At 36.1% G+C, this 27,822-nt stretch overlaps 1 protein-coding gene across 3 annotated transcripts in view; it reads left to right on the top strand.

The window, feature by feature from the left end:
• Nucleotides 1–27,822, top strand: part of TSHR (thyroid stimulating hormone receptor) — a gene marked incomplete at its 3' end in the record, with an annotated part of 65,276 nt that overhangs the window by 9,513 nt on the left and 27,941 nt on the right. Inside the window, exons 2-5 of one of the 3 annotated variants that reach the window (XM_084287014.1) lie at nt 10,794–10,865; nt 17,242–17,316; nt 25,509–25,583; nt 26,863–26,937. In XM_084287014.1, coding sequence (XP_084143140.1) covers nt 10,794–10,865; nt 17,242–17,316; nt 25,509–25,583; nt 26,863–26,937 — 297 coding nt within the window. The remainder of the gene's footprint in view (nt 1–10,793; nt 10,866–17,241; nt 17,317–25,508; nt 25,584–26,862; nt 26,938–27,822) is intronic. The other 2 variants (XM_084287015.1, XM_084287016.1) reach the window with 2 other exon arrangements.

Raw genomic sequence — 27,822 nt, 5'->3', positions numbered from 1 at the left:
CAAAGCCACGTTACTTTTTTGTTCATATGGAATTGCATTTGAAATTTAAAGAAAAGTATTAACTAAAGCATGCTGTTCTATAATCCCTGTTCAACTGGTCAGATTCCCTCCTTATTCCCAAATAAACCTGCAAAGATTTCTTTAAAGCTGGTCTTTGTTGGAAATACAACCCACTGTAGCATTGTCACAGTCTAGGAAGATGGCTTCTGTACTGTAACTACTTTTTAACCCATATGTCTGACTCATAGGGAAATCAAGAAAATGAACAAAAAAAAGCTGAAAAAATCTGTAATATATGGAAGTGGTGAGAAAGAAGGGCTAAGTGGGAAGAGAATACTTAATTTTGGTGGAGAGGATGAACATTTTCTTGTGGATCTGTAGTAAAAAACTAATGCTGTGGCATAGAGTTGTGATTTTTGCACTCCATATAGATACATATGTTCAAAATTATATTGGGAACAAACATTTTGTTGTGAGCTACACAAATTTAAGAATTGCCATCAGGATTGTCTCAGCCTTGGTTGCATCTATGGAGCCACGTTCAGGCATGACAAAATATTGTAATGGCGATAGCCTCTGAAGACATTCTTGGATGATGTTTTCTTTGTAACTGAATTTACCAATAAATGAATAAAATTATTTCCTCACAGCTGTGTTAAGCTTTAGGCTTTAATTTTTTAGCTTCTGTTCACTCTCTTGTTGTGACAGACACTTCCCTTTTCCCAGCTTGCATGTTGTCCTTGTCAAGGAAGGGAGAGGAATTTCACCATTGCAGAGAAGTTCTGTAAGAAAATTTTATTTTGTATAGTTCTAGTTTGTATTACCATTTGTGGAAACTCTGTAATTAGATGGCTAAAGACAAAACTGCATTTTTTAACAGTCTTTTACACTGTTTTGGTGGGCATTTCCTTTCTGACAAAGGGGTCTGAGTTGAAAGCAGCTTACGTCATTACCTCCTGTGGGACAAGTGTGTGTACTGAGCCTTTGGAGTGTCCTGGAGCAGAGAAATTTAAGAATTATTGTACTAGGAAGCTTTTTGGTGTCATTGTGAGGCCACTCTTTTTTTTCTATTACCTTTGAAAGGTCATAGTGAACAAGGGAGATTCATGATGGCCAAATAAGGCAAACATCACGCACACCTTCCATTAAGGCAAAAAGGAGGATCTGGGGAAACAGAGCTGGTGGCTCCTATGGAGTAATTTTTGTATGGAAGCCGTTCTATACTTTGGAACATCCTTTTTCAAGTGCTATCTATGCTGCCTTTCCAGTTAGGATCCACACAGTGGCAAAAACAATTTTATCTGTTTTGTTCTTTATTTCTGCTGTAGTAATTCCTAACATTCAGATTGCCTTTTTGACCTCTGCTGAGCAGCTGGCAGCAATTATAGGCACTTAGTGGTCCTCTGATTAGAAACAATAGTAGCCAGCAATTACAGCCTGTTCTTGCTCTCTTTCCTGTAGGAAGTGAACCTCTTCTGGCCGCTGTTTTCTGAAATTTCACAATCCCATCTGAACTTTCTTTGCAGCCGTTAATAGACTCTCATCTTGATAATTTAGAAGCGCATTCAGAGTGTGTGCTCCATCCTGCACAGGTGGAGCAAGGCAATGGGCTCTTTGAGCAGTGGCCAGCAGTGGGGTCCGCAGTACCACGTAGAGCCTCTCCATCATCAGTCGGCCTGAACAGGTCACCCTGGTCTTAAAGAACACTTGGGTGTGATCTGAGGCTGTTAAGAGCTTTAGCGCAGATTATAGTGAGCATATACCAGTATTTTTATGAAACTGTTATTAGTAGTTGTCAGAAATAAATCTAAGAACAAAATATTCTGCCACCAATGGTACTCTGTCTTAGATATCAGGGATAAGAAGTAATACCAGGGGAGAAATCTGCACTATTTCTGTAGTAGAAGATTGAGGTCTTCAGTAGTCTTAAGACCATCATTATTTTTTTTGCCATTATGCTGAAGACATTAGTAAAGAAATATAGCGATTTTCATTAAATTAATGATTTTCATTAAGTGGGGATAGTAATTGCTGTATACATTGCCACATTAGTTTTTATTTCAAAACAAGCTCAGAAGAATTCCATAAAAGTAATCTATGATGTTTTCTTTAGATCCAGGCAGATCACATGCTTCCTTGAAACCAAGAGAGACTGGTCTGATTTTAGCATGTGTCAATAGCTCATTATCATAAAGAGATTTAAATTGCAACAAATTCACTATAGGTGCTTTCACTGTGTCTACTTCAGTCAGGAGCATTGGATTTTGTGGAATCATTTTGTGGAAATGTTTATCCTGTCAACATGAGGATGTGCAAGGGCTGACTCCAGCAGAACACAAAAGCACATATTTAAAGTTAAGATTTTGAGGAACTGATATTGTGCTACATACTTCTCATCCCTATTTTGGTAAATCACCATTTGACAGTAGTCTATCTGTAGCACATGTTAAATTTTTCCATAACAGTTGTTGATGAAGGCAGGTCATTTATATTTCCTTAAACCACTTCCTGACAATGTCCAGTTTTCAAAACATAATCACCTTTTTTAGACTGTTTTGAGGTTCTGTAAGCCCTTGTTATGGAAAATAACAAACATTTCTTGATTTTGCAGATATATAAAACATCTGCACAAGTTAGATTTGTGAAAAGTTGCTTTCTTAACTGATACCAATAGAAAATATATATACTATTCTTAGCTTTTAAAAAATGCTTCGTAAACAGCTCCTTAATAGTTACAGCATTTGGTAATCTTTAAGCTTTTTCTTTCCTTTTACAGTTATATCAATAAACTGTTTCTCAGTTCAGAAGAAGGCTGTTGTGTGCTTCTGAGTGGAATGGGTTGGAAACTTAAAGTCAAAAGAAAACAACGTAATGAAAACTGACTGCAGCAGCAATTCAAGATTCAGTGAACTGTAACACTTATTAAATGACTCTTGAAATATTCTCCTAAGATAGAGTTTTTAAATTGTGGTGAAAAAAAAATTCTTTGCTATTGAGATGATCACAAGTAATTATCTTCATAGACACTGAAAAGACAAAAATAAGTTTCTACTGCCGTATCACCATTGGCTGACCTCATTGTCCATGGGGTCAGTTCCCTTCTTACCGGTCTTATGGTAGATTTCTTAAAGCCTGAGTGCAGGAGTAGTCCATGAGACAGCACAGTGCAACCATAGGGGTGGAGTGAGTAGATTCAAAGCTCAGGAAACAGTGAAAGGGAAGAAAGAACCATCAGGCCTTGTACTCATCCTAGAGAAAAAATAATATCCAGGTCTTGAACATAAGGTGGAGTTCTTCAGTAGTCTGCTGTGAATGGAAATGATCGAGTGTAAATTATAAGTGGGAGATTCTGGGGTAAAATTTAGTGTATGTAATAAATAATGCTTTAAACTAGGTGCTACATATTTTGTACAGTTTTCTTCCTAGGGCAGATTTGAGAAACCTAATACAGTACAAACACTGAATTAATCTAATAAATATCAGAATTAATTGTTTAGGTGAATAGTTTAATATTTGTAGTTAGTCAAATATTTCCATTTGCATTATAACATGTACTTTCTAATGGGGTGGTATTTTACGAATTTTCATGCTTGAGTAGACAAAGGAGCTTGAAAAACAAGAGTTCTGTTTGGTTTGAGGTTTTCAAACACTTAAAATTTTAAAATACTAAAAACTCATTCTGGGTTGTTATATCATGCAGACGAATCGTTCAAATTACCTGTAAGGGTATGGGGAAGGAGAGAGTGTGTCTGCATCCCTAAGGTTATCTGATCAATGACTTGTCAAATGGGATGCTAAGGCAAAGGGAAGTGATAAACAAAACATTCAGAGATGCAGACCTGACAGGAATGACAAGAACAACAAAATAATGACAAGAAACCAGCCTGGGCAGTCATACTAATTGATGAGCTATCAAGAAACTGCAGGCTATCAATGAGCTATCAAGAAACTTCAAAGAGGGGCCAACCTGGACTTAATAACAGATAAGTGTGCAAACCCGGGGGTCCTGCATATTGAGGGTGGGAATTGGTGGAACAATGCAAACAGATGAGGCAATGTGCAAGGGATGGGGGTTGGGTGGAACAAAGGAGGAGAAGACAAAAAGGGGTGTACAGTTAAGGTGTAAAATGGGGCTGGTCAGTATGTTTGTCTGACCAAGCCCAGTATCTGATCACTGTAATTTGCCCTATCTACGTAGTAAATCCTCATGATATTATCTATTAAGTGAAATTCTATTTGATTTTGCTGAAAAATAACATGTAGAATATGAAGGTCACATTTCTATATGGTACGGACATTGACAAGAAAGTATGGATAAAATGACAAGAGGGGAGGAAGACAGCAAATAAAAGGCTTACTTTACCATGCTTAGTTTTGCCTCTGTCAGGGTGCTGGAAAGCCAAAAGGGGAGAAAGAAGAAAACTCTCACAAGTAATCACTATCTTGTGTCTCTTTTGAAATATTCAACACCTACCACCTGTACATTTCAGATGATTAAGTAAGCCTGTGCTGGGATGAGGGCTCTTCAGCACTGAACTTTGCATGAGCTCCCCATGTCCAGTGGCTTGCACACATAAGCACAGAGGATTGGCTGTGCAGGATCAGGCCATCTCCATCTCTCCACCTTCTGCCTGCAGCTGTGACTAGTAAAGTACGCCCCATGAAGAGTATATGATACAAACATTCAGTGACACTGTCGCAGAGTACTGTCCCAGCCTATATATTTGTGGTTCATGCACTTACTGAAACCAAGGTTTTGTATTCTCTACACCCAGATGTATTTTTCTTCCATGAATATGTCCAGTCACTTTAGAATCTGGTATTTTTACCATTTTTTCTGGTACTTTGTCATCTCATAAAAAGGCTGAAAGGAATGTCTCATTTTTTCTATCACCCAGGTCCCTGGCTAGTTCATATTCATATGCTGAGGCTTATGAAGGACAGCTAAGAAGCGAACACCCAAATTCTCCATCTAGTTCTGCCATTATATTGTAGAGGACCATGTTTTGACTACCTTAGTTAGATCTACTTGCTAATGTGCACCAGACTCCTCTTGCAGTTTTTCCCATCTCCTATTCTGCACTTAAGCGTCTAGGTTCCACATTTACCACAGTATACTGTATTTTTTTTCTGGTCTGTAAATTCAGGTGATGGACGTGACTATTCATCCTGATCTCTGCCTGGTGTAGGGTACTGGAGAATAAGGGCAAGAAGTCATTGTACATGTTATTCAAAGAAGGCATGCTCTCTTGTGTCATCACCACAAGGTGATATCTATCTATCTATCAGGTATTATCTATCTATCAGGTATTATCTATTACTTATCTATCACCAGATAATAGATAGGAAGGATTCCCTTCTTCTATATATGAGCAGTCTCCTGCTTTGGAAACAAACAAACCAAAAAGAGAAAAAGAGAGAGACTCTTGAGAAGCTGGTGGTTAAGTACCATTGTAAACATCTTCTAAAAAAGGGGACTGTTTTTTATAGATGGCTTTAGTGTAAGGCAATAGATATCTTACATATGCCTTTAAGCTATTGTGGGAACTTCAGCGCTGAGGGAGGATTCATCAGCAATGAGAGGTAAAGCTTTCAAGTGATTCACCAAATAAGGCGGAGAGCAGTAGAAATGTTTTCTGTTTAGATTTCCTGTATTCTATCAGACCTAAGTCTCTAAGTCCTTCACACTCTGCCAATATTTTGGTTACATAAAGCTGTTAGTGCTACTTGCTACTTATCAGATGAAGAGGTGTTAAGAGTGCTGTATACATTCTCCCCTGTTTTTTTTTGTTTTGTTTTTTCTCTCTAACACAAGAGATTAATGAAATTGATACAGTCAAACACAAGTAGGCAGAGGCTGCAGCAGTACAAAGTTACACCCAGATTGTCTGTACCTGTCAAATGGAAAATGGCTTGATGTTTTTCCTCTGGTCCTGCTTGCTAGGTGTATCTGATATTCACGAATCTCAATGTTTGAAAATGACCACCTGTGAGAAACAAAATACATTTCTATCAACATTTTGAGTTTAACCTCCTTATATGCTAAACACTGACTTTTGTAAATCATGGGCCAGTTTCTATTCTTGTGCATTTATGCATTCAAAAGAGAACTGAGATCATCACTTGAGTTTTGTTGTAACTCCTTGTTACTAGTCTTTCTGTAACTGTAGTTACTGTTCAGTGAAAAAAAAATCAGCTGTTCTGCAATTTTCACTTAAATGCACAAATGGAAGTGAAGAACTCCTGGTTTCTGAAATGAAACTATAGCTTTACTTAACATTAAAGTAGAGGACTCCTAAATGGATAATCAAGAACTATAATCGGAATAGTTAGTAGAGTTTCATATAATAGCAAAGCTTTACACCTATTTTTTAATCTTTATTTATTAATGGAATATTTCTGTGAAATTATTTCTTATTTTTATTAGTGGCTTTTTTAAAGCCATCTGTAAATTGAATATTTTAATGGTTCTTATTTAAATATTTTTAAAAGTGCAGTGTAAAAAAAAAAAAGAATGTGATACAACCAAATAGACTGAAGACAATTAACATTAATTACATTGCAAGTAACATCACTTGCTTAGTTGACAGATTCATTGTCTCATGCCTACCTTAAGCTGCCTGCTCTTATGGGACTAATTAATACTGAAATCAACAAAATATTTATTCTTAGGTAGCTCATATCTGATGGGAACATAGGCACCAACAACAGCAAGAATACCTGGTGCATTATCAGGTAGGACACTAGATTAACTGTCATAGAAGAGCAAAGCAGAACTAATACATTTGTGCATAGTAGTACTAGGAATGCAGTGCTTAAAAGAGATATGACATTATTATCTACCAGATTTGTGGGTAATGCTCTGTGCATCAGTATTGTAAAGTCATTAAAATGAAGCAGATACGTGTCATTTTGAATACTTCACAGTCCTTGTACCTGTATTTCTGTTAGTCAGAAACAGAGTTGTTCCTATGCAGATATAAAATATTTTATAGTCTATCCACATGATCTTACACTTAAACAAACAAAACGCTAATATTTTTCTTTTGCTTACCAGTTGTCAGGTAGAGAGATTTTTTCAGGACATAGTCTTTAAGGAACATGCAGGGTAAACTTGGTGTAAATATCAAAGCAGACAGAAAATTTAAAAACTTCAACTGACCTGTGAAACCAGGAAATGCAAACTAAAAAACTTAAAATGTTTTATTCAAACATCTTATTGCCATTTTTAAAACAACTCATTTACTAAAAATGTGGTTTGTATGCTTTTGCATCTTTGCAAATCTGGATGGCATGTTTATAATGAAAATGACCTCAGACTTTGGGTTCTTCTTTTTTGAAAGACTTTATGAAATACAGTCTGAAGATTTTTTCCAGATTTAGTATTTATTGAAGCTTTCAATCTGAATGAGAAAATAAAAGTAGAAATAAATGGAAGTACTCAGGAGCAATTTTTCATTAAATAAGATTGAACATTCTCATGTGTGTTGTCTTTGCCTTAATATAGGAAGGAAATTAAATGAGCTATTAAATATGTGAGCACTTATAGTTACTTTTTTTTTTTTCTCGCATGGAAAAGCAATGTATATTTTGCCAGTAAAATGTATATGTTTGCCAGTAACGTGTATTTTGCCTTCATTTGGAAAAAACTTTTTTAATGAAGACCCTGTGGGTGTCCAGATGCTGGACTCACTTGCCAATTTGCAAATTGGAACGTTCAGGTTAAAAAGCAATTTCTAATACATGCAAGACAGGAAGAATCACAGCCAATTATGAATTCCCAATTATTTATCATATGCTCAAACTGTACGTTAAGGTGGGTGCCAGAAACTGGCAGGTTGTCTGTCTGGAAGCCCTGAGCTGTCTTTTGTTGTGTTGTTTTTTTTTCCCGCTGCGTTTTATGTTTCTTAGAAGGCAACTTATAACTAGCTTTGGTGTATCAGTCCACAGGTTCTTCAGCAAGAACTGGGGCTTGCTGAAAAAGGCTGGCCTAAAAGTTTACCCCTAGCCCCAGGCATTGACTCTATTTCATGGTCTGCATAAGCATTGACTGAACTCAGTCACCAATCTGTTTACACAGCAAGTAGTTGAAGAATGGCAGCTAGCATACACCAAATACTTTGTCACTCTATGCTATATATGCTATTACTAGTGTATTGTTTATCTAGTAGGTGTATTACATGAACTTGGAGTCTTTTATTTTTGTTGATCTTCTCTAATACTGTTTCATCTCACAAATAAGTTCTTGTCATGAAATGTACAATTTTTGATCTTCTGCCTAAGATTTCTCTCTCTTCATACTTCATTGTCCTTTTACTTAACTGTCTCTATTTCCTTTATGATACATTCTGTATCACCTATGGTTTCTCATCATATTTGCAGAATGTTGTTATATCTTTAAACGTTAGCAAATAAATAGGAAGAAATATGATGCTACCACTTTCAACTTATAAAATAAATTTATGAGCTGTTCAATCAAAATACAGTATTCAAAGCTAATGGTCTTCATTGTGCTGTACTTGAGATATTAGAAGCCTTATCTAGAAAGCCGTAAATGCAGATCCATTTCATAGTATAGTAACTTTTATAGCAATTGATTCATATATTATTCAGAATTTCCACGTTTTCCTGATGGGATATGTAAATTTCAGCTATGTCAATAAAAGATTAACATGAATTCTCTTAGCCCATGATGGGTCTGACTCAGTTCATTCCATGACAAAGATGGAGAGGGATGAATGTTTGACATAAAAGCAGGATGTCAAGAGGAGACTTACAACAGTGTTTAAATTCATGCTTTCCTGAAACATGGAATTATAGGTTAAGTGTGACTGCTGGTGGGAGGCAACTATGATGTCGTGAGCCAGCATTTTGTAGGTGAACAGAAGACCAGAGGAATATGAGACAGGTTAAAAGTGAGCTTGGATAGCTGGAAGTGGCTTAACCTATGCTTTCCCTGACTTCTGGGTTCTAACAGTCTTAGGAAGAAGCTTTAGATCTCCTTCCTAATGCAGCCCAGGGTACTGTTAGCCCTGTTTATGGGAAGGGCACACTGCTGCCTCATGCTCAAATTGGTGTCCATCAGGGCTCCCAGGTACTTTTCTGCAATGCTGCTTTTCAGCTGGGTTACCTTGAGTTTGTACTGGGGCCTGGGGTTGTTCCTCCAGGGGCAGTATTTTGTGCTACCCTTGCTGAAGTGTATGAGGTTTCTGTCAGCCTATTTCTCCAGCCTGCTAAGATCCCTCCACTCTGTTCTACTTGAGGACTTGTTAAAATCTGTTTGGAACCAGAAAGTTCTCAGTCATCATTTTCAGCTTCCTAAAAGGACTCGAAATACAGACAGATGTTAGATTACAACAGCAAGATCAGCAGACCATAGTTGTTCTTTACAAACATTTTGTTCAGGACTGTGGTAATAGGAGGAAGAAGTATTATGAAATGGAGGAGGGAGTGGTATGGGTGTCAAGGTGCTCTGGGTGCAGGGGAATAGGCTAATACACCCATAGACCAACCAATGTTCCTCTGGTTGTGGGCTCAGTGGAAGCTGGGTGCACCAAAGTCAGGAGAAACATCAACCTGTTAGATAAACCTGTCTTTAGGTTCTTTCTACTCATTCATGTAACATGTCTATGGAGTAAGGGATGTATACTTAGGAATAAGCAGAGCCTTATGCCTAAGAGCCTTCCCCTGTGATGGTACAAGAGTATGTTTTCTTGCTTTGTATTTTTACTCAAGATGGAAGTTTTAAAAATATCTGTAGAGATTTTTATTTCTTGCATACAAGTTCCAGAAACTTGATAAATCTTAAAATATTTTATCTGTGTAAATCAAATATAATTTTATAATCTGATACTACATGTTAGAAAACAGAAAACATTAATGCTTGTTCATTTATGCTCTATGGAACCATTCAAACAGCAGCTAAGGGAAACATTTATCATTTGTTCTTGGTTACTCTTTAGACTGTTCATTTACTATGTATTTTGTAAGTGTATTCCCAGATGTACTGGAAAACCAAAAATGCCTTCATCCAGCAATGACATGTTGTAACTTTAAATATAACAGACATTATATTCTAATTTTCTAAAGCATTTCCTCCTTTTTTTTTTTTTTTGTTTGTTTTGTTTTGAGTAGTCAGTCTGCTAGGAATTCATTCAATTAAGAACCTGACTGTTGATAAGTGTCTCCCTTAAATATTGTCTGGTTTTCTGAAAATTCTGCAGATGGATATGATACATATTTCTATTCTCACCTGAAGAGCAGCTTTAACTGGGCTTGTTAAAAAGTAACAATGTACTGTGCCATCCCCACATCAGATGTTTATGGAAAAACAGTGTATTTACTACAAAGCACGTAGAGAATTTTATGGAGGTAGCATGCAATTGCTCTGATTGAATTTCAGCTGGTGTACCTGAATTTCTTACTTGGAAGCAGGGATGGGTCATCTCTGAAGAGCCTAAAATGGTTAAAAGAATGCTTATACTCTTAGTATTTCGTTTACTTCAATGGACAGATGTATTTGCCAGTAATGCTCTGGGTTTTTGGAAGGTCCATCATTACCACTGAATGCCAAATTCCTGGGTAAGATGATGCAGAAGGTCCTAATTTAGATTGAGAGCACACCAAGCAAACCACAATGCATGAAACAGGAATAAGAATAATATGAAGGTGGAAACACTGAGAAAAGAGAAGATAAAAACAGAAATATTGGAGCAGAGGTGGAGTTGTGTAGGACTTTTTAATGTTGAAATGTGCTTAACAGGGGATATTAACTCAAACTTTTATTTCTATAGGAGGTTTATGGAGACTCATCTAAGAACAATTCCAAGTGAAGCTTTTTCCAATCTCCCCAACATCTCTAGGATGTAAGTTCTGTTTTTGATATTATTCTTTTAGCTCTTCTATTAAAAATAACGTTTCTTCCCCTCCTGCAGTACTCTTGCACATTTGCTACCTCACCACTCACATTTTAGAACTGCAGGTAATTATTCAATTGTTTATAACCTGAATTGGCCATAACAAGGCATGCTAGGCATTAGTGGATGAGAACTTATCTATCACATCTATTTCAATAAAGATAAGTCTTTTTTTTTTCTCATTAACAAAATATGAAAAATGTCTCCATTCATAATAAATTGCGTATCCTATTGCTGGTCTAGACTAAGTTTTTTTGTTTTAGCTCCCAGCATGATTTTTAACTCATTCTATTGGAGAATCTGTGGCTTTTCTAGAATAGGAATGATTTTTTTTTCTAGAATTGGAATGAATTTTCACTAAAACATTAGTATTTTTGTGATGAAATGAGGACTTCTGTTGTGTCACTTCCTTTATATGTAAATGCACGCATGGATACAGTCCATAAATGGAGGCCAACAGCCTCTACACACTTGCCTCAGATCAGCTTTTGTTAACAAGTGGCTGCCGGCTTTTGTACTGCCCTGTTCATTGATGTCAGCAGTCTTGAGGCAAAGGTGTCCCAGGTTTATTAATTCTTGCTCTTAATCCTATATATGACCAGTTGATGCAGGAACTTCTCTGGCATCTCCCAGTTCACTCCCTAGAATCATAGAGTCATGTAATTTGGAAGGGACCTGAGGCCTCTTATCCAACCACCTGCTCAAAATTGGACCAATTATGAGGTCCAACCCTGTTGCTCAGGGTTTTATCCAGCCTGGTGCTCAACATTATCTGTGTCCAATGGTAACTAAATAAACCACCAGCATCAGCAAGAAGTCCATATATTTATTTCAGCCTTTTATTACTAATGTAGTAATATGAGCCCTTCTTGTTATCCTTAACATTCCTTGCAAGTCTAATCTCCAGCTCAGCATTGGCTGAATTGCTGAGATGGACTAGTAATTAAGAATTTATGAAAATGGGGAGACATTGAGGCTTGCCTAATTATGTTTTATAATTTTACCCAACTATATTGAATTAATTACTTTCTAAAATCCTTAAAAATAATTTTTCTTAAATATCTGCAGCCTAATTCGGCATCTCAGTTTTATCACATAGATGGTGTTTTGTTTTGGTTTTGTTGGGGGATAAGTTTCTCCTATGACTTACAGTATCATATGTAAATCTGATAAACTTTATTCAAAACACGCTTCTTTTAAATGTAAAAGGAAGTAATCTCTGCTTTGGCTTTGAATAACACTTTATCTGTTGCTTAGACGCCTTTCAGATTGCAAAACTCTCAAACTGTAATAGCTATGAATTTGTAAAAGTATAGGTGTTCATCTAAAGAATTAATTGAACTCTTCTCTTAAATATACCCAGCTTATGAACCAATGACAACCTTTTGCCTATACTGTTTGGTAGTAACATGGTAGCAGATAACCAGCAGATAATTTAGTGAAAAGGAAAGTCACATTTGCAAAGTCCTTATGGCCGTGAATGAGATAATAGGTGCTTTTTATACACCTTGAAATAATACGTTGACATCCGTGTCAGTTTATTTGGTTGGTGATTTCAAGGCTAGCTGAGCAAACTAATGTCAGTATCCTTTTCAGAATTATTCTTCAGAGATATTAACTGAATATAGAGTTTTACCTTCCCCCGTTCCACATTTATGCGTAGGAAAATAACTTATGGAATCATACATACAGCATGCATACAGTTGACATAGCAATAACCTATCTATAATTATGACCTGACATGGTAGCATTACATTCTCTCTCCTACCGTTAGATGAAACATGCCTGTTCTGTCTTCCGCTTGGTGCCAGGTGCTTCATGGTATGAAGGAATAGAAAAACAAAGACGCTCCTCCAGAAGGCATCAGTACCGCGCTTCTGCTGTGGAATTCTTCCTGAATTACAACATCTTCTGTTGTTAATTTGCAAAAGCCTGTGAAGAATAAAGATTTAAATTTCAGTAACATCAATGTCCTTCTGGATTTTTCTTATAGCATGATTACTACTACAAATCATGAAATGAACTCTCACATTCTTGTTAAAAATTTTGGCTTAAGGAATTAGTACCTAGATTTTAACTACAATTCTTTGTGTGTTTTTCTTGGCCTCTAATATACCACGCACCTCATTTGGTTCTCCCAGCCCATAACTGCCATTAGTAATGAAAACTACTAGATCATTCCTTGCTTTGTAAACTCATCTAGAAAATGTTCTGAAGTTTCAATAAGATGATAGAGACCATGTTTACTGTTCCAAATACACTGCATTGTTTTGCTATATGGTTTCTACTATACAGTTTCCACAAATTAACTTTTTTTTTATTCTCTGAGCTGAATAAAAGATTTAGTTGGCCTCTTTTACGAACCTTGTTTAAACAAGAATTTTAAAGCTACTATTCTCTTAAATTAATGTGTGTCTATGTACTCTTGATAACCAGAAGTAGAGATTGTTTCCCTTTGCCACAGGAATGAAACAAAAAGCATTTCAATGAAATGCTCAAGTGCAAAGCTAATTCCTATCAGAAATGCATCAGTGCACTCAGGTGGATATGCTTCATTCTGACAATAACAACACTGAAAAAAAATGTTTTATAAGGCATTCAGATGCAATAGAAATTTCTCTTTTTTTTTTTTTCATCTTAAAGTTGAAAAATCTTGGTAGAAAGGCTTTGCCTGGTATTTCCATCCCGTTCTGACTTAGGACAGGTGGAACATACAGTACTTTTAAGGTCAAACATAAAGAACTTTTTTCCTGGGCTCAGAGGGACTGAAGAGGACATTTGTGAGTATCTTATAGACACCTGCTGCATAGCTCCCCAAGCAGTTTTCTCCACAGCTTCTCCAAACAAGGCAGCAGCCCTGCACTGCACAGTTCCCTTTGCCAGCAGCCCCACACAGAGCATTAACATTTCTTCCGTGCACTGTATTTCTCTATACAATTCCTTTATCTTTCCAAATCTCCAGTACCTTTTCACACCCCATACACTCTGCTCCTACACTGCACAGCAACTCCCCTGCTCCCCAGTGCCAGCCCCTATGCTCCCCTGAGGCACCCCACATCACTGATCTGCCCTCCAGCAGCACAAGATGGGAGCTTCAGCAAGTGGCAGGCAGCAACACAGCACAGGACAGGGAGCGCTGAGGCTGGAGAAAAACAAAGGAAGGTGAAGAGAGGGAGAAAGAAGAACAGTGAGGGCAGGGAGAAGTCCTTGAGGCTACTGCCATGGGCTTGTTTAAAATCCTGTGCTCTCAGGCTTCTTCTCAATAATGATTAAAGTTATTTAACTGCAAACAGACTTTCTCCAAAAGAGAACTTGTGCACATAGTGTTTAGGTTGTGGCTGTACTCATGATGGGTGTCAGAGGCATTTTGGAATCCTGCAAGTTAAACACAGCTGGTACAGAGAGACAGTGCCGAATTACCAGATGTCTTCAACTTGGGAATTTCAGCACACTTTTCCTCTCTTTCCAGGGTAACTCCTTCTGGTTCTGATTGCTGGGATTTTCTTGCATTTAAATGTGTTGTATTATGTGTCCATTAGCCAAGGCATTGGTTAGTTCAGAAGCACTTTGAACACTTGGAAGTAAATATTTATGTACAATTAATACTTTTCAATTTGATATTTCTTTCTCAGAGGAGACTGCATGTTTGTGCATGTTCATCAAGTGTTGATCTAGGTGACACTGAAACAAATACATGTAAAACTATGCATGTTATTACTGATGATGTTGTTTAATTAATATACACAATTATACCTGCTTACAAAGCAGGAGAATGGAGGTCAACATGCAAAGAAAATAAGCCATTTCCTTCCCACTTTACTCCTGCAGCTGTAAGATGTAAAACTGTAACTCAGCCAGCTCCAAGCCAGCCAGTGCAGTAAAAATGTGACATGCAGAGTGCTGGGAAGGGAAGTGGTGGTTGCAGGCGTGAGGGAGGGGAAGAGGAAACACCACCACCACCACCCTTGCTGCTCTTCTGCCTCCTCTCATACGTGAGAAAAAGGTGCTTGCCTGCCTGGGGTGAGCTGACCCATGGGGCACATGAAAAGTGCTCTCTAATTCTCAGCCCCAGCTGCTTGGCATGAGGATGCGATGTTTGCTCATTCTCTGGTTTTCATTTCATTTTCTGTCAAGCTGATTTATATACAGCTGTTTGCAACATAGAACAGCATTTTATTATCATTATTTGTCATTGATATCACCTATCTTTTGGTGTGTTAAAATGTAGGCTCTGCTAAAATGGAATAATTATTTTTTTCTGCAAAGACTGGAACTTCAGTTTCTTGGGCAGTAGGCATTTACTGCTTACAAGAAAAACAAAATTAAAGCATCTCACATATGCATCTAATGCTGCAATAATCTCAGATACAGACTGGAAATACATTATTGTATTCTCCTCTTTTTCTTTTCCTTCCTTTTTGGATCTGAAGTAGCTTTTTAAAAGTACTATTACTGTGGAAAGAGAATCCACTGATCATGAAATCTCTACTTGTAACTTCTGCTATCTTTTCAAACATTGCTGAATACATCTCCAAAATATGCAATAAAAAGTAGATCTCATGTTAGAAAAGTTAAAAATAGTTCAGGTAATATGTCTTTAGCTCCAGAATAGGCAGGACTTAAATTCCCTTGAAACAGTGAGTAGCATTAGTCATCTGCTGGTTGTTAAGGCATAAAATGCTCACAAAGTATTGCTTCCAATTTTTTAAAGCATTTCAAGTATTTCTGAAATATCCATTGAAATAAGTTAAATTTCAACTTTCACAAAAGTTCAACAAAAGAATAAAAAAATCTGATCCATAATACCTTTCATTTAAAAGCCCTCCTGAGTTAAAAGATCATACTTACATTTCTATTTAACAGATTTTTTTCTGTTTTGTTTACAAAGCACAACACAACCCAATTAGAATAAATGCAAAATTCCAGTCAGATAGTTAAGATCTGACTCTGGGTCTTTGAAGGCCTACTAAAGAGGAGGAAAAGCATATAATACTCTCTTTATTATTATATTTTACTCTATTTTGACATTTAAAATTAACTTCTAAGTCTCTTCTGGTCAATTTAATTTAAATTTAATATTTAAATTAATGGCCAGGTTGCTCAGGGGATGCATAAACATGCAAAATATAAAAAACTGAGTCAGTAACTTCAATTAGAACCAGATTTTTTTAAAAATCTTTTGACGTTACTTTTGTACGCACATGATCATGTGACATTCAATTTGAGAAAAATATTGTCATTTTTTAAAACTTAAATGTTTTCTTTTTACTTTTTGGTTAAGTAGCAAATTAAGTAAAGATAGCAGTTAAATATTTTAATATAATAAATATAATGAATATGCAAGGCATTCCAATTATTTTTAAAGATCTATAGATTAGAAATATTATGTGAATTGTGATTAGAAAAGTAAATAAAATACAAGAATACATCATTTAAATGTTATTCCAGTACTGATCAATTTTAAAACATTTTAAAAATTTTGAGATTTCGAATCGCATAATCCAAGTAGTAATGCCAATGTTACTCTGAAAGTTGTATTGCAGCTTTATTCAACACTTCAAAGCCTTTAACAGAGTAGTTCCAATATTACCATATTCCTAGTGATGATGGAGAAACTCTGAAAGGATGTTTTTTTGTTGTTTTTTTTTTTTTTTTTTTTTTTTACCACATTCAGTAGATCACCAGCAGTATAATTGCTACTCAGTCTAAACTGTTTTGTAAATTAATATTTCTTAAGCTTGTTGTTTTGTTTTGCTTTGGAGCCACATTACACCTTATACCCTTTATGACATTCACTGTGTGGCTAGAGTTTCTTTCTAAATTCATGTTACAACATATTTTTTTCCTCAGCAATTAGTAAATCATTTGCCCTGATGATAGAGAAATTGTGAGAACTGTTGCAGTGATGGCCCAAGGACCATCTTTGTGTCTTTCCTTTTTTTATTCATGGATGTAGAAAAATATGCCAATTTACGTGAGAATTAGGTCTCCTTAGAGAACACTAAGGTGATCTTGGTTCCTTAGAGAACACCAAGGTGAATACCAAGTGGGAAAAGAGAAGGAATATGATTCTAAAATGTGAAATCTGAATATTTAGTACTTATCACATTGCTTTTTTTTTTTTTTTTTAAATGGTAGTATAGTATACATCTAGAACATCAGCCCAAATTAAAGTCCTGTTAAAAGTTCGTTTGTCACACAACATCGGTGCCCCTTCCATGAGGTGGATGAGAACAGAGAGGAAAAATAAAGTGACTTGTTTAGTACTAGCCATTGCTTGCCAAGGTCGGTGACTTGTTTCTTTTTTCTGTTTGCTGGTGTTTAGCTATATCTCCATAGATGAAACCCTTCAGAGTCTGGAGGCCCATTCCTTCAACAGTTTAAGTAAAGTCACTCATATGTAAGTACTGCAGTTAATTAAACATAATTAAATGAATGCAGTTGTTCGAATAAATTTCAAGGTGTATGGAGTAACATACAGGTTGATTTATGAGTTGTCATTCTCTTCTCCTTTGCAGAAAAGGATTCTTTTTCTCATTTTCTTTCTCCGTACTGTGGAGAAAGTCTGTTTTTTTCTCTTGTGCTTTTTTAGTTCCCTTGCTTTTCCATATCCTCCTAAGTGTAAGAAAAATATGTGGGACTGCACTGCAAGCTCTGGCTTGGTGGCAAGTTTATTTGAACTGGCAGCTAAGAATTGGTTCTGTCAAGTTACTAAACATACATGTAAGTGTAAAACAGTAACATAAGCATAAGAAGTGAAATTGGAAAGGCCATAGCACAGAGCAAAATGGCACTAGCAAGAGACATGAAGAGTAACAAGTAATCATTCTGGAAGTGCACTAAGTAGAATATAATAGTATAGCATAGTATAATAGTATAATAACAAAGAGTATTTGTCTGGTTATTAAATGGAATGGGTAAAGGTTTCTGACAAGTTTTTATATTTTTTGTTCTTACCAGTCCTCACAAAAAAAAAAAACATAAGTGCAACTAACATCAAGGACAAAGGGAAGAGATACCAACTTAATATTCTTTAACTTCTTCTTTGCTTATTCTTACTCGAGATTTTCAGATTGTGTCAAACAAACCTAACATTAGAATGTTTAAAGTCCTGTATGAAACAAAGTCAGCTATCTTTGAGAACTTGCAAAGGATGAGTGAAATACCAGAAAAGAAAAAAGGGCAAAAACTAGGTCTGTCTTCTAAAAGAAACTGTGATGAAGGCAGATTAACTTCAATTCCTGAAAAAAAAAAAAAATCTGGAACCAGTAATCAAACTAATTGTGTAAACACAATACTGTGAAATGAAATTACAGCTACATGGATTTAAGAACAAATCAGATCAGGCTATCCTGCAACAGGAAGAAGGTGTCAAAATTACAGTACTATGGCTTTTGGCACTATATGGTACAAGACTGCACTATAAAAAGGCTTGCAGAACAAGGCCTAACTGAAATAGTACTGGGGCAGATATAAAAGTGGCAGGATACCTGCACCTAGAGAATTATTGTCATTCAGCATTACCCTGTCAAAATGAGAAATTAATATACTGAATAGGGCTTCACAGGATCCATCCTTCACCTGGTTCTCTGATCCAAATGAGGGCATACAAAGTGTGTCAGTATCAAAAAGCTCATATAAGCTGCAGTTTGGCACATTTTGGAGATTTTTGTTTGAAGAGACTCCATGGGAGAGCAATGCCAGTCATTAAGGGTCCAGAAAACTTTATCTGAAAGATAAAGTGTCCAAAACTAAAATAGGCAGAGGCAGATACATCTTTTAAGCGTATAAAAGGTTGCTGCAAGGGATAAAACTACTATGCATTTTTCACACTGACAAAGCAAAACTAATAATAAAATTAGATTAAGGAGCAATCTAGAAAAAGCTTTCTTATGGTTGGCATAAATAAATACAATTGCTTTCCTAGGGAATTTGTCTTTGTCACTGGAGGCCTTTAAGTCTGTAATCAGAAACTCCATAGGTCTATTTAACCTTCACTCAGAGAAAAAGATTGAACTAGGTGATCTCTCAACACTGCTCTATTTTCTATACTTCTTTTGCATTTAATTTATACATTATGAAACAGAAGGGTTAATAAAAATAAAGGAGATAATATCATTACTCTTACTGTAGATAGAGAGCAACTAATGCTGGAAAAGGGAAGCATCTACCCTACAAATCCCTGGCAGATTAAGTTAAGAGTAGAGTCCAGGATCCTGAGACTTAGTTTAGTCCAATAACATGCTCCTTTAATATTCCTGAAATGGTGTCACAAGAAAGCTTTAGTGTTATAACAGTACTTATCTTTGGTTTGAATTTAGCCAGTCTCTTCTGTAAATGGTTTTTCCAGGCCCATGTTACTCATTCTCCCTTCCTGTTTCAAAGTTGTTGTGTCTTTAGGATTTCTTGTTTAACAAAAAAACATTTAATGAAACACTGGCATCCCATTTTATAAGTAATGGAATATTTGGCACTATACACCTGTGGTTCACCTTATTAGAAATTAAAGACAATAAAATACTCTTGGGCCATCTCATTTCATTGCAGAGTTCTTCTATGCAATACCCAGGGTTGTATCATATTTTTTTAAATTATATGAATATAAAGTTTTCCTAAGAATGGCTTGAGGAAAAGAGGAACTAGCTGGTTAGATAGCTACTATTATTTCTGTATTAGATTCAAAGTGAAGAATGGATTAGAAAAGTCTACTTCAGGATAGTAATTCATAACACAAAGGATCTCTTTCAAAGGGTAATGTAAGCCTTTGCATATAAAGGACACTTCCATAAAAACGTGCATCTTGAAATGTGACTACTTTAAAGGAGTGGTAGATGGAGCTATGGTGTTTTCAGTGCCTCCTCTGGCACATAAAGGCTCCTCTGGAAACCCTCTGGTATTCTACAGAATGTTTCAGCACCAAGCACCCAACTTATTGTAAGGCACTACATCCACACCCACCCTACAGGCCTTCTCTCCCAGAAACCCTGTCAGAGCACACCAACAAGGTTTGAAGCCAACACATTATCACACTCATGTCAGATCCATGGCCTGCATGTGCCACCCATGACGCTGCAGCCTGTGTAGGAGCCAGTGGAGCTCAATGGTAATTACACCTTCTTCATCTGTGGTACAGGCTCTGGGGAGGGCACAGTGGGGAGGAGTTATCCTCATTTGTTATAGAGGGTAATGTAGGACTCTATATTTCTCACAAGGCACTACCAAAAAAAAAAAAAAAAGAAAATGTACATAGACAAACTATATACATATAATTAAGAAAGAACCATAAATACTTCTCAAGACAACACACCAGAACCAAAAGCTTACTTGCAAAGGCAGAACCCCAACCTCTGCAGCTATCCCATGAAGAAGGGCTAACTGTACTACTCAAAAGCATTTATACACTTTTAAAATCAGTTTGGAAGTACAGCACACACATTATTTAATCAGAGAGTACACAAATATCTGGCAAATTAGGCAGTTGAATATAAACAGAAAAAGAAAGCTATTTATAAATTTGACTATTTTTCTCAATTGCTTCCATAACTCCTCTGATTGCTTCCATAACTCCTCTGATTTGTTAACACTTATTGTTGGGTTTGATTTACTTTCCAAAGAACAAGATTATTTAGGGATAAATGTATGTGTTGTGCTATGCATTTGTTTAATGTTCTCCACTTACATAGTTATTTTCAAACTATTATTGCTAAAATACTGGATAAAGAGTAGCACAGGATATGTTCAAGGAAGTTGAAGTTACTCGAACAGTTTTGAAAAGAAGTCATTTCATAGAGGTTAGCTTTCATAGGTTCATTTTTCATGGACTTTTCATAGAGTACGGTTTTAAATAAATAATCTTTTTACCCTAACTTAAACTTATATACACAGTTTAATTTTTAAAACATTTGTTTTTCTACAGAACTTCATATGAGAAAATTTAGTGTTTATGGAAAGGAAGAACTAATTGCTTGGCTTGAGTCAAGTGTCATGTGAATAGGCATCCTGTGTTTGTCACCACTTCGTGCCAAGCCTGTTAGTGTGCCTCACTTTTCATCTTAAGCACTCCGCTTTCCTGGTCCTTGTTCGGTTCTGCTTCTGTGCCTCCATTCCGACTTTCTGTTCCCTGCAGACCTTAGCTGCATGTATGCAGCTTGTCCATATTCCCCTACAAGCAACTCTGAATATATATATATTTATATGAACCTAATCCATTTGAGTGCTGAGTAACTTCTGCAAAATGAGGATACTGATCAACTGCTGTGTTTTAATGAGATGGATCTCATTTCAGTTGTAATTAATAGCCACTCTTTTATTAATTTTTCCCCAGTGATGGGGATTGTTGGTCTAACAATATTTTATTTTTCCTTATTTTAGTCATTACTGTTTCTAAGTATACCTGCAAGACAAATTTAACATGTTTACAAATTCAGGACTGTCTTTCCCATACAGTGACAAAACTGTATTGTAGATATAAATGTGAAAGTGCCAGATGAGCAATGTCTCTGGGTACATATCTTACTAGTGTGTTGCAGCTTGGTAGCATCAGGCTTGAGAGCTTTTGGAGCAAGGTCTTTTTTCTCAGGAAAACATTTTCATGTAAGGAACACCAGGAAGACTGTTTCTTTTCCCTTTCCCTATGTCTCTGCTCACTCTCCTCATCTCTCCCTCACTTCTCCACAACTCCTCCCTACTCCAAATGCTCTCTCCTCTTGAACAACCACATGAAAAGCCCTTTGAGCATATGGGAGTAGTGCCAAAGGTTGCGGTTCAAGTGGCTTGCCCTTGTACATGCAACATCATTTAGAGCTTGCAGGGGCTGCTCTCCATCTCTGCACTGGGCAAGTGCTGGGGCAGCTCCCCCAGCCTCCAGGCAAATGCTGCAATTCTTGCAGCCAGCTCAGGGAGCCAAGTCATGGCATATCAGGCTGCAGAAAGGAGATATGATTTTATAGAAGGGTCAGGGAAGCAACTGGAGAGAAAGGTTGAAGAGGGAAGAGCTGGCCCTAATAGGAATCTGAATAAAGGGGACTGCTGTATACCTGCAGTGAATTGCAGGGCACTGGAACAAGACCTGTGCAGAAAAAAAATCTTGTTAAAAGCTTTTGTCTGGAGGTGGGGAATAGACAGGCTAGAGCCTGAGCCAATTTTTTGGAGCTAGTGATGCAAAAGCTTGACAGCTGTGTGCAGGTGGAATGCCACAGACAGCTCAATTTGGGGGGACTGCAGCTAGGCTGCGCAGGGAGAGGGAAATGTGGAAGTCTATGTACAAATCATAGAGACCAGGGAAGCTATAGACAAAGTAAATCAAAGTGGAGAGCGGTCTAGTTATTTTAAGACAAAGAAAACAGCTGACTTAAAACATTTTAGAACTGCTGACCTAGATATCCTTATTATTCATACATGTTTCAGCATAGTGGCATTATATAGAGACTTTGCTCTGATTTGCAATAGCTGAGCTCTAGTCTTGAACAAACTCAGGGGTGTGTCAATACTGCAAGGCAGGTATGAAAGATATATCTGGTAAATTAATTTTAGAAGCAGCATAAATATGTGAATGTTTTTCCTTTTTTAAATTCATATAAGACGTGAAGTCACTTATTTTCTAGGGTTTATTTTGCAAACTTGCAGCTCATTAACTAATTTGTCAGACTAATATTCAAATGATTATTAGTTTCAGTTTTAGATTAATTTTGATTTGGAACTGAATACTTATGTCTGCTCATGAACATGAATAACTATAAATAACATACTTATAAGTGTTAACACAGGACTGTAAGTATGCCACTAAGTAATTTTCTCTGCACGTGTTACTGACACTTTAAGGTTTTTAAAGTAATTTCTTTAAATAGCAAAACTTAAGTGCTATTCATGGACAGTAAGATTTTGGTTTGATTGTGAACCTAGCACATTTTTAATTACTAGTCTGAGGGCCAGAAATGAAATGTAAAACTTTGACTTTAAATCACACATAAGCCAAGTCTTAATGGTTTTACGTACTTTTTAAAAGTAAAACAGAAGATGAATATTTTGTATTGTAACTTTCAGTAATTTTATGAGTGTTCCACAGATAATTCTGTTATCTTAAGGGTAGATAGCATCAGCCTTCTTTCTTATTAGCATTTCTAAGTAATTTTAGTTAGGACTGTGAAGTGAAAGATTTGTCCAGGACACCTTTCACCGCTCTGTGTAAGTGCTCAGCAAGGATACCTATTAAATATCTTTTTCTGTTTTTTTTTTTTTTTTTGTTTTTTTTTTTTTTTTTTTTTTTTTAAGTATATCTTTAATCATTTTGTTCCCAGAAATACTCAGAAATACTCCCAGAAATACTCAGAATTGTTACATTGCTGCTGCAGACTTTAAGCCCTGTATGCTAAGATTAAATTGTATTTATATTGTTTATCAAAGTTCCATTTCAAAAGTCACCTAAAGTTGGTTCTCATAGGCACTTATATACCAGGGAATTAGCCTGCCAGACATTTTTAAGTATATACTTTGGCTGTCTCTGTGTTTTAGGCAGCTAAAACTACTAACATTTTTCTCAGAGCTACTTTTAAAAGGAACCTTAAGTTTCAAAATCTGTGTTTCAATCTTTTCAATTCACTGATTTAGAAAAGATTACCGATAGAAATACAAACCCTGTCTAATGAATCTACTGATAATCAACAATCTTTTCTTCATTTTTGGAACCTTTAGAAGTAATCTTTAAACCACAGGAGTCTTTTGATTACAATTTGAAAATTGCTATCACATAACATTTAGGCACCTTTGAATGTACTATTCATGATTGATTCACATAGAATAAATTATGAAATCTATCTTGTGTATCACTGTCCTGTTAGCTTGTGAGAGCAGAACTATTTAATAACTTTCATTACTTCATAAGCTGCAATACTGATGGAGCTACAGATATCCTTTAAATCTGAGGTTTTAGAAAAGATTCTTTCCAGTATTGTGATATTAATGATGTTTGAGTATGCAAACAAGGACAGTTTCATGAATAGAACTAAATTTGAAGATCTTTCTCTTTTTCATGCATGTGAAATGAGAGGCCACATATTCAGCCAGTCAAGTTCAAGAAACACATTTGACTGGACTAGAAGCAGAGAAAAATGAATTTTTCTCCTGATTTTTTTTGTAAGCTTAACATTCACTTGGGTCAAATCACTTTTTCCCTTTTTATACCTCTCTAACCCTCTTTCTCATCCATTTTGAGAAGAGACTTATGGGCAACTGTTTGTCAAAAGTGCCCACAATGGGCCCTTTTCATCCTTTCAGAAAATAAGAAACCTCTATAATACAACTTGTAGGACAAAATGAAATTATAAAAAAACATTATATTTCAAAGTACACTTCTTCCCTAATCTCAGCATCACCAATTCAAGGAAATGAAACAGCAATGGCATAAGCCTTTCTTCATTGTTCAGTGTATATATTGATTTCCTCACTAACAGTCTTTAAGCTTTTCTCATATTACTGTGCCAAATGTCTCATCTGGCAATTTTAAATCTTTTATTCATAGATTAACTAGTATTTCATTTTGCTGTGTTAAACAGCACTTGCCCTCTTTTGGCCTAGTTACTTAATAAAATCTGCTTGGATCTCATCGCATTATTCTGTGCTTCCAATTTTAGTACCATCTGCAGATTTTGAAATCTTACTTTCAATACCCTCTTCCAAACTGCAGAGTACTATGAATAGAAACAAGCCAGAACTCAATGACTCTATGGTACTCCAATGTATTATCCATTTCCAGACTGAATGTTGATCTGAAAACTCTCTTCCCCTGGAATACATTTGGTCCACAACAAAGGAATATATAGCCAAGAAGCTCCTGACTCCAGCTTTTCAAATGCAGCCAGTGATGAAAAAAACATTGTCAGTTCAGATCTGTGGAGCAAATTCCACTGTTGGAAGTGTGATTGCTACATAACTAATAAAATAATTTGAGAGAAGCAAGAGACTGACACAGAAGATTTCTCTTAATAGCAGAAACAGTACTGTTCAAAGAAGCTAACAGACACAAAGAACATTTGAATACGTTGCTCTAATAGTAGTATTATAGCTATTAACTGAATCAGTTTAACGTGCAAGTAGAAGCTAAACCCTTGTCTCCCTACCACGTAAACAGTAGAAAATGAAGGCTTGGAAGATGGAGAACTGTTTTCTCAGTAAAGCAGCATACGTAGAAGATAAAGTCTTGGCACCTGTCTCCACATACTGATTTATCTATTGTCTTACCCTTTCCCACTTTCATTTCTCAGATAACTTGGTTATAATGATTTTATTATGTAAGAATGATTCCAGTGGCAGAGGTGTTCTTAAAATCCAGCTTCCTGATACCCTATGTTGTCTAGGCTGATCACTGCTTTGGGTTACTTGGCAGTGCAAAGGCATGCTAATGCAAGTACTACTGGTTTGCACCATGTCTATGCCCACTTTTTGGCCTGACCTAAGACCAGAACATCACCCACAAAACCCACACCACCATGCCACCCATTTTAACTTTCATTTTAACGTTGCTAGTTTCTGTTAAAATAAAGAAAGAAATGATTAGTCATAATTATCAATGTGCTAACATTCCCCCTTTCTTTACAGTGAAATTCGAAATCTTAGAAACTTAGATTACATAGATCCAGATGCCTTTAAGAACCTCCCACTGTTGAAATACCTGTAAGTATTTAGCATCTGTAAGTTGTTGGCACTTAAGCCTTACAGAGAACTCTATTTTTTTATTTTATTTTTTATTTATTTATTTTTACACAACAGTTTATTTGCATTTCATTTTAGAAATGGTTGCAATGCTTTTCCATGTTTATTTTAATGACAGAACATCAGCTATAATAAGTGGTTGGAACTTTAACTACTTTTGCAAGAAAGGAAAAGGTTCACAAATTCATCAGTAGTTTTACTATTCTTGTGATCTATTAAGTGCAATACACAAATTTTTGCCTGACCACATTCCACAGCTAGTATTCTGCTAATGATGGTGCTGTCATACTATATTTATCTAGGGAATACTGTGAAGAGAGATATAACAGAAATTACACATCTTTTCTATTTGCTGGATATTTATATAGGGTTTTAGAGAATATCCATCAGCTACATGTGACAAATAAGTCTATATCTGATTTCATATGACTTCTATGGTAGAAAGAAATCCTTGGGGATTCTCTATATCTATATATATATTCTCTCTATATATATGAAGAGCAGCACAGAGTAACCAAACCACAGAATTATAAAATTATTGCACAGGAAATAGAAGAAGAGAAAGATTATCTTCTGTAATTTTTAGTAATGTTCAGAAGACTCTGAAAAGAGTTGTGTGCTTGTGGTGGGGATAGCAACAAGGAAGAAAGACTTTCCAGATTTTTCCTATCTATCAAAAGTGATTAAAAAAAAAAGAATGTAATCAACACTATTTAATTTCAAAATAGTTTTAAAATTTGAGAACTGTATTTCCTGAACCCTACAGAAGTTCAGAAATAAGGGGAATTAACTGTATTCATGTTAGAAGACTGTTTGGAAGACAACATTTTTTCCTTTTTAGAGGTATTTCAACAGCTCTGAGCCTCAATGAAAGACAGAGGATTTGGGGCCCAGACAAGAGTCTGAAGCAGCCTTAATCTCAGAAATGTGCACTAAGTTGTTTTGTGTTTTTTTTTTTCCTCCCTACTTACTTCACAGGCTACTTCCCCCTGCACACCTACTTATCTGCATTTTATTCTGTGTTTCCATCTTTTAGATTCTATCACTTACCATAAATTTGGTATTCTGATTTATTTTTTATTTTATTCTTCCATCATAATATTTTGGAGAGTTGATTTGGACAGTGAATTGATTGACAATAAAGAAATACTGATACTGCACTGCTGAATGATTTAAATACACTGTATGTCTTTATCTGGTGATCCCCTACATGTAATTCTTTCTCCTCTCTCTGCTTTAGTGGTATTTTTAATACTGGACTCAAAGTATTTCCTGACCTCACCAAAATCTACTCATCTGATGTGAACTTTTTACTGTAAGTATCATGGTTAGAATTCTGCCATCCTCAGATCCCAAGAAAACCAACTGTAAAGGCTTACATTTTAGAGAAAAATATCAAATACGCCTGTCAAAGTACTTTTCCTCAAGCTGTAGTTCAACGATCATTAGTATCAAATCTGGAAAATGCCAGGTCATCTAGCACTATAAAATTTGACCTGGATGAGACACACAATCACATTTCTCTTAAATTACCCAAAGAACATGATACATAATTTCTATAGGCCTTTTGCTCTTATTTTGTTTTAACACTGGCTGTGCAATAGCTGAATTAGCCTGACATCAGAATAGTATAACACACGGGACGTGGTCTAACATGCAGCCTGCTAACATGTAGTCAGCCTGTCAACATCTTTCTGACAAATTTGTGCTGGCATGGTGAGCTTGTGGTACACATTTTCAGATACTAGCATCCACTAATGTCCCACATTGTTGAATCATAACCTCAGCTGGCTATCTGCCTTCTTTCTTTTGAGTACAGACAGCTCAAGAGCAGGAGAAATGGAAAATCTTTACAGCAATTTTTTTTATCTTTACACTTTTAAAAAAGCTCAGTGTTGGCCTGAACCTTAAGGAAGATTTCACAAGAAGAAAGATTTTAAGGAAGCCTTCACATTTTGGTGAAGGTTTATTTTACCCCAAATATGTTGCTTCATACAACTCATGTTTTAATACAGGAAATCCCAAAACAGAAAAGGAGTTTAAAAAAGCAAATTACCAAAGCTTAGAAATAGAGTTTCTAAGTCTGTAACTCAGGAGCACCTTGGTTTCATGACAATGAGGTCAGCTCAGGCTGGCACAACATGCGTTCATCCATACCTGCAGCCCTAAGAGTACTTCTGAACATCCTAAATGTCTGTGC

Source organism: Netta rufina (assembly GCF_964035555.1).
Source record: "Netta rufina genome assembly, chromosome: 5".
NCBI lineage: Eukaryota > Metazoa > Chordata > Aves > Anseriformes > Anatidae > Netta > Netta rufina.
Note: the sequence above shows the minus strand (reverse complement) of the source record. Positions and strands in the feature narration are given on the sequence as shown.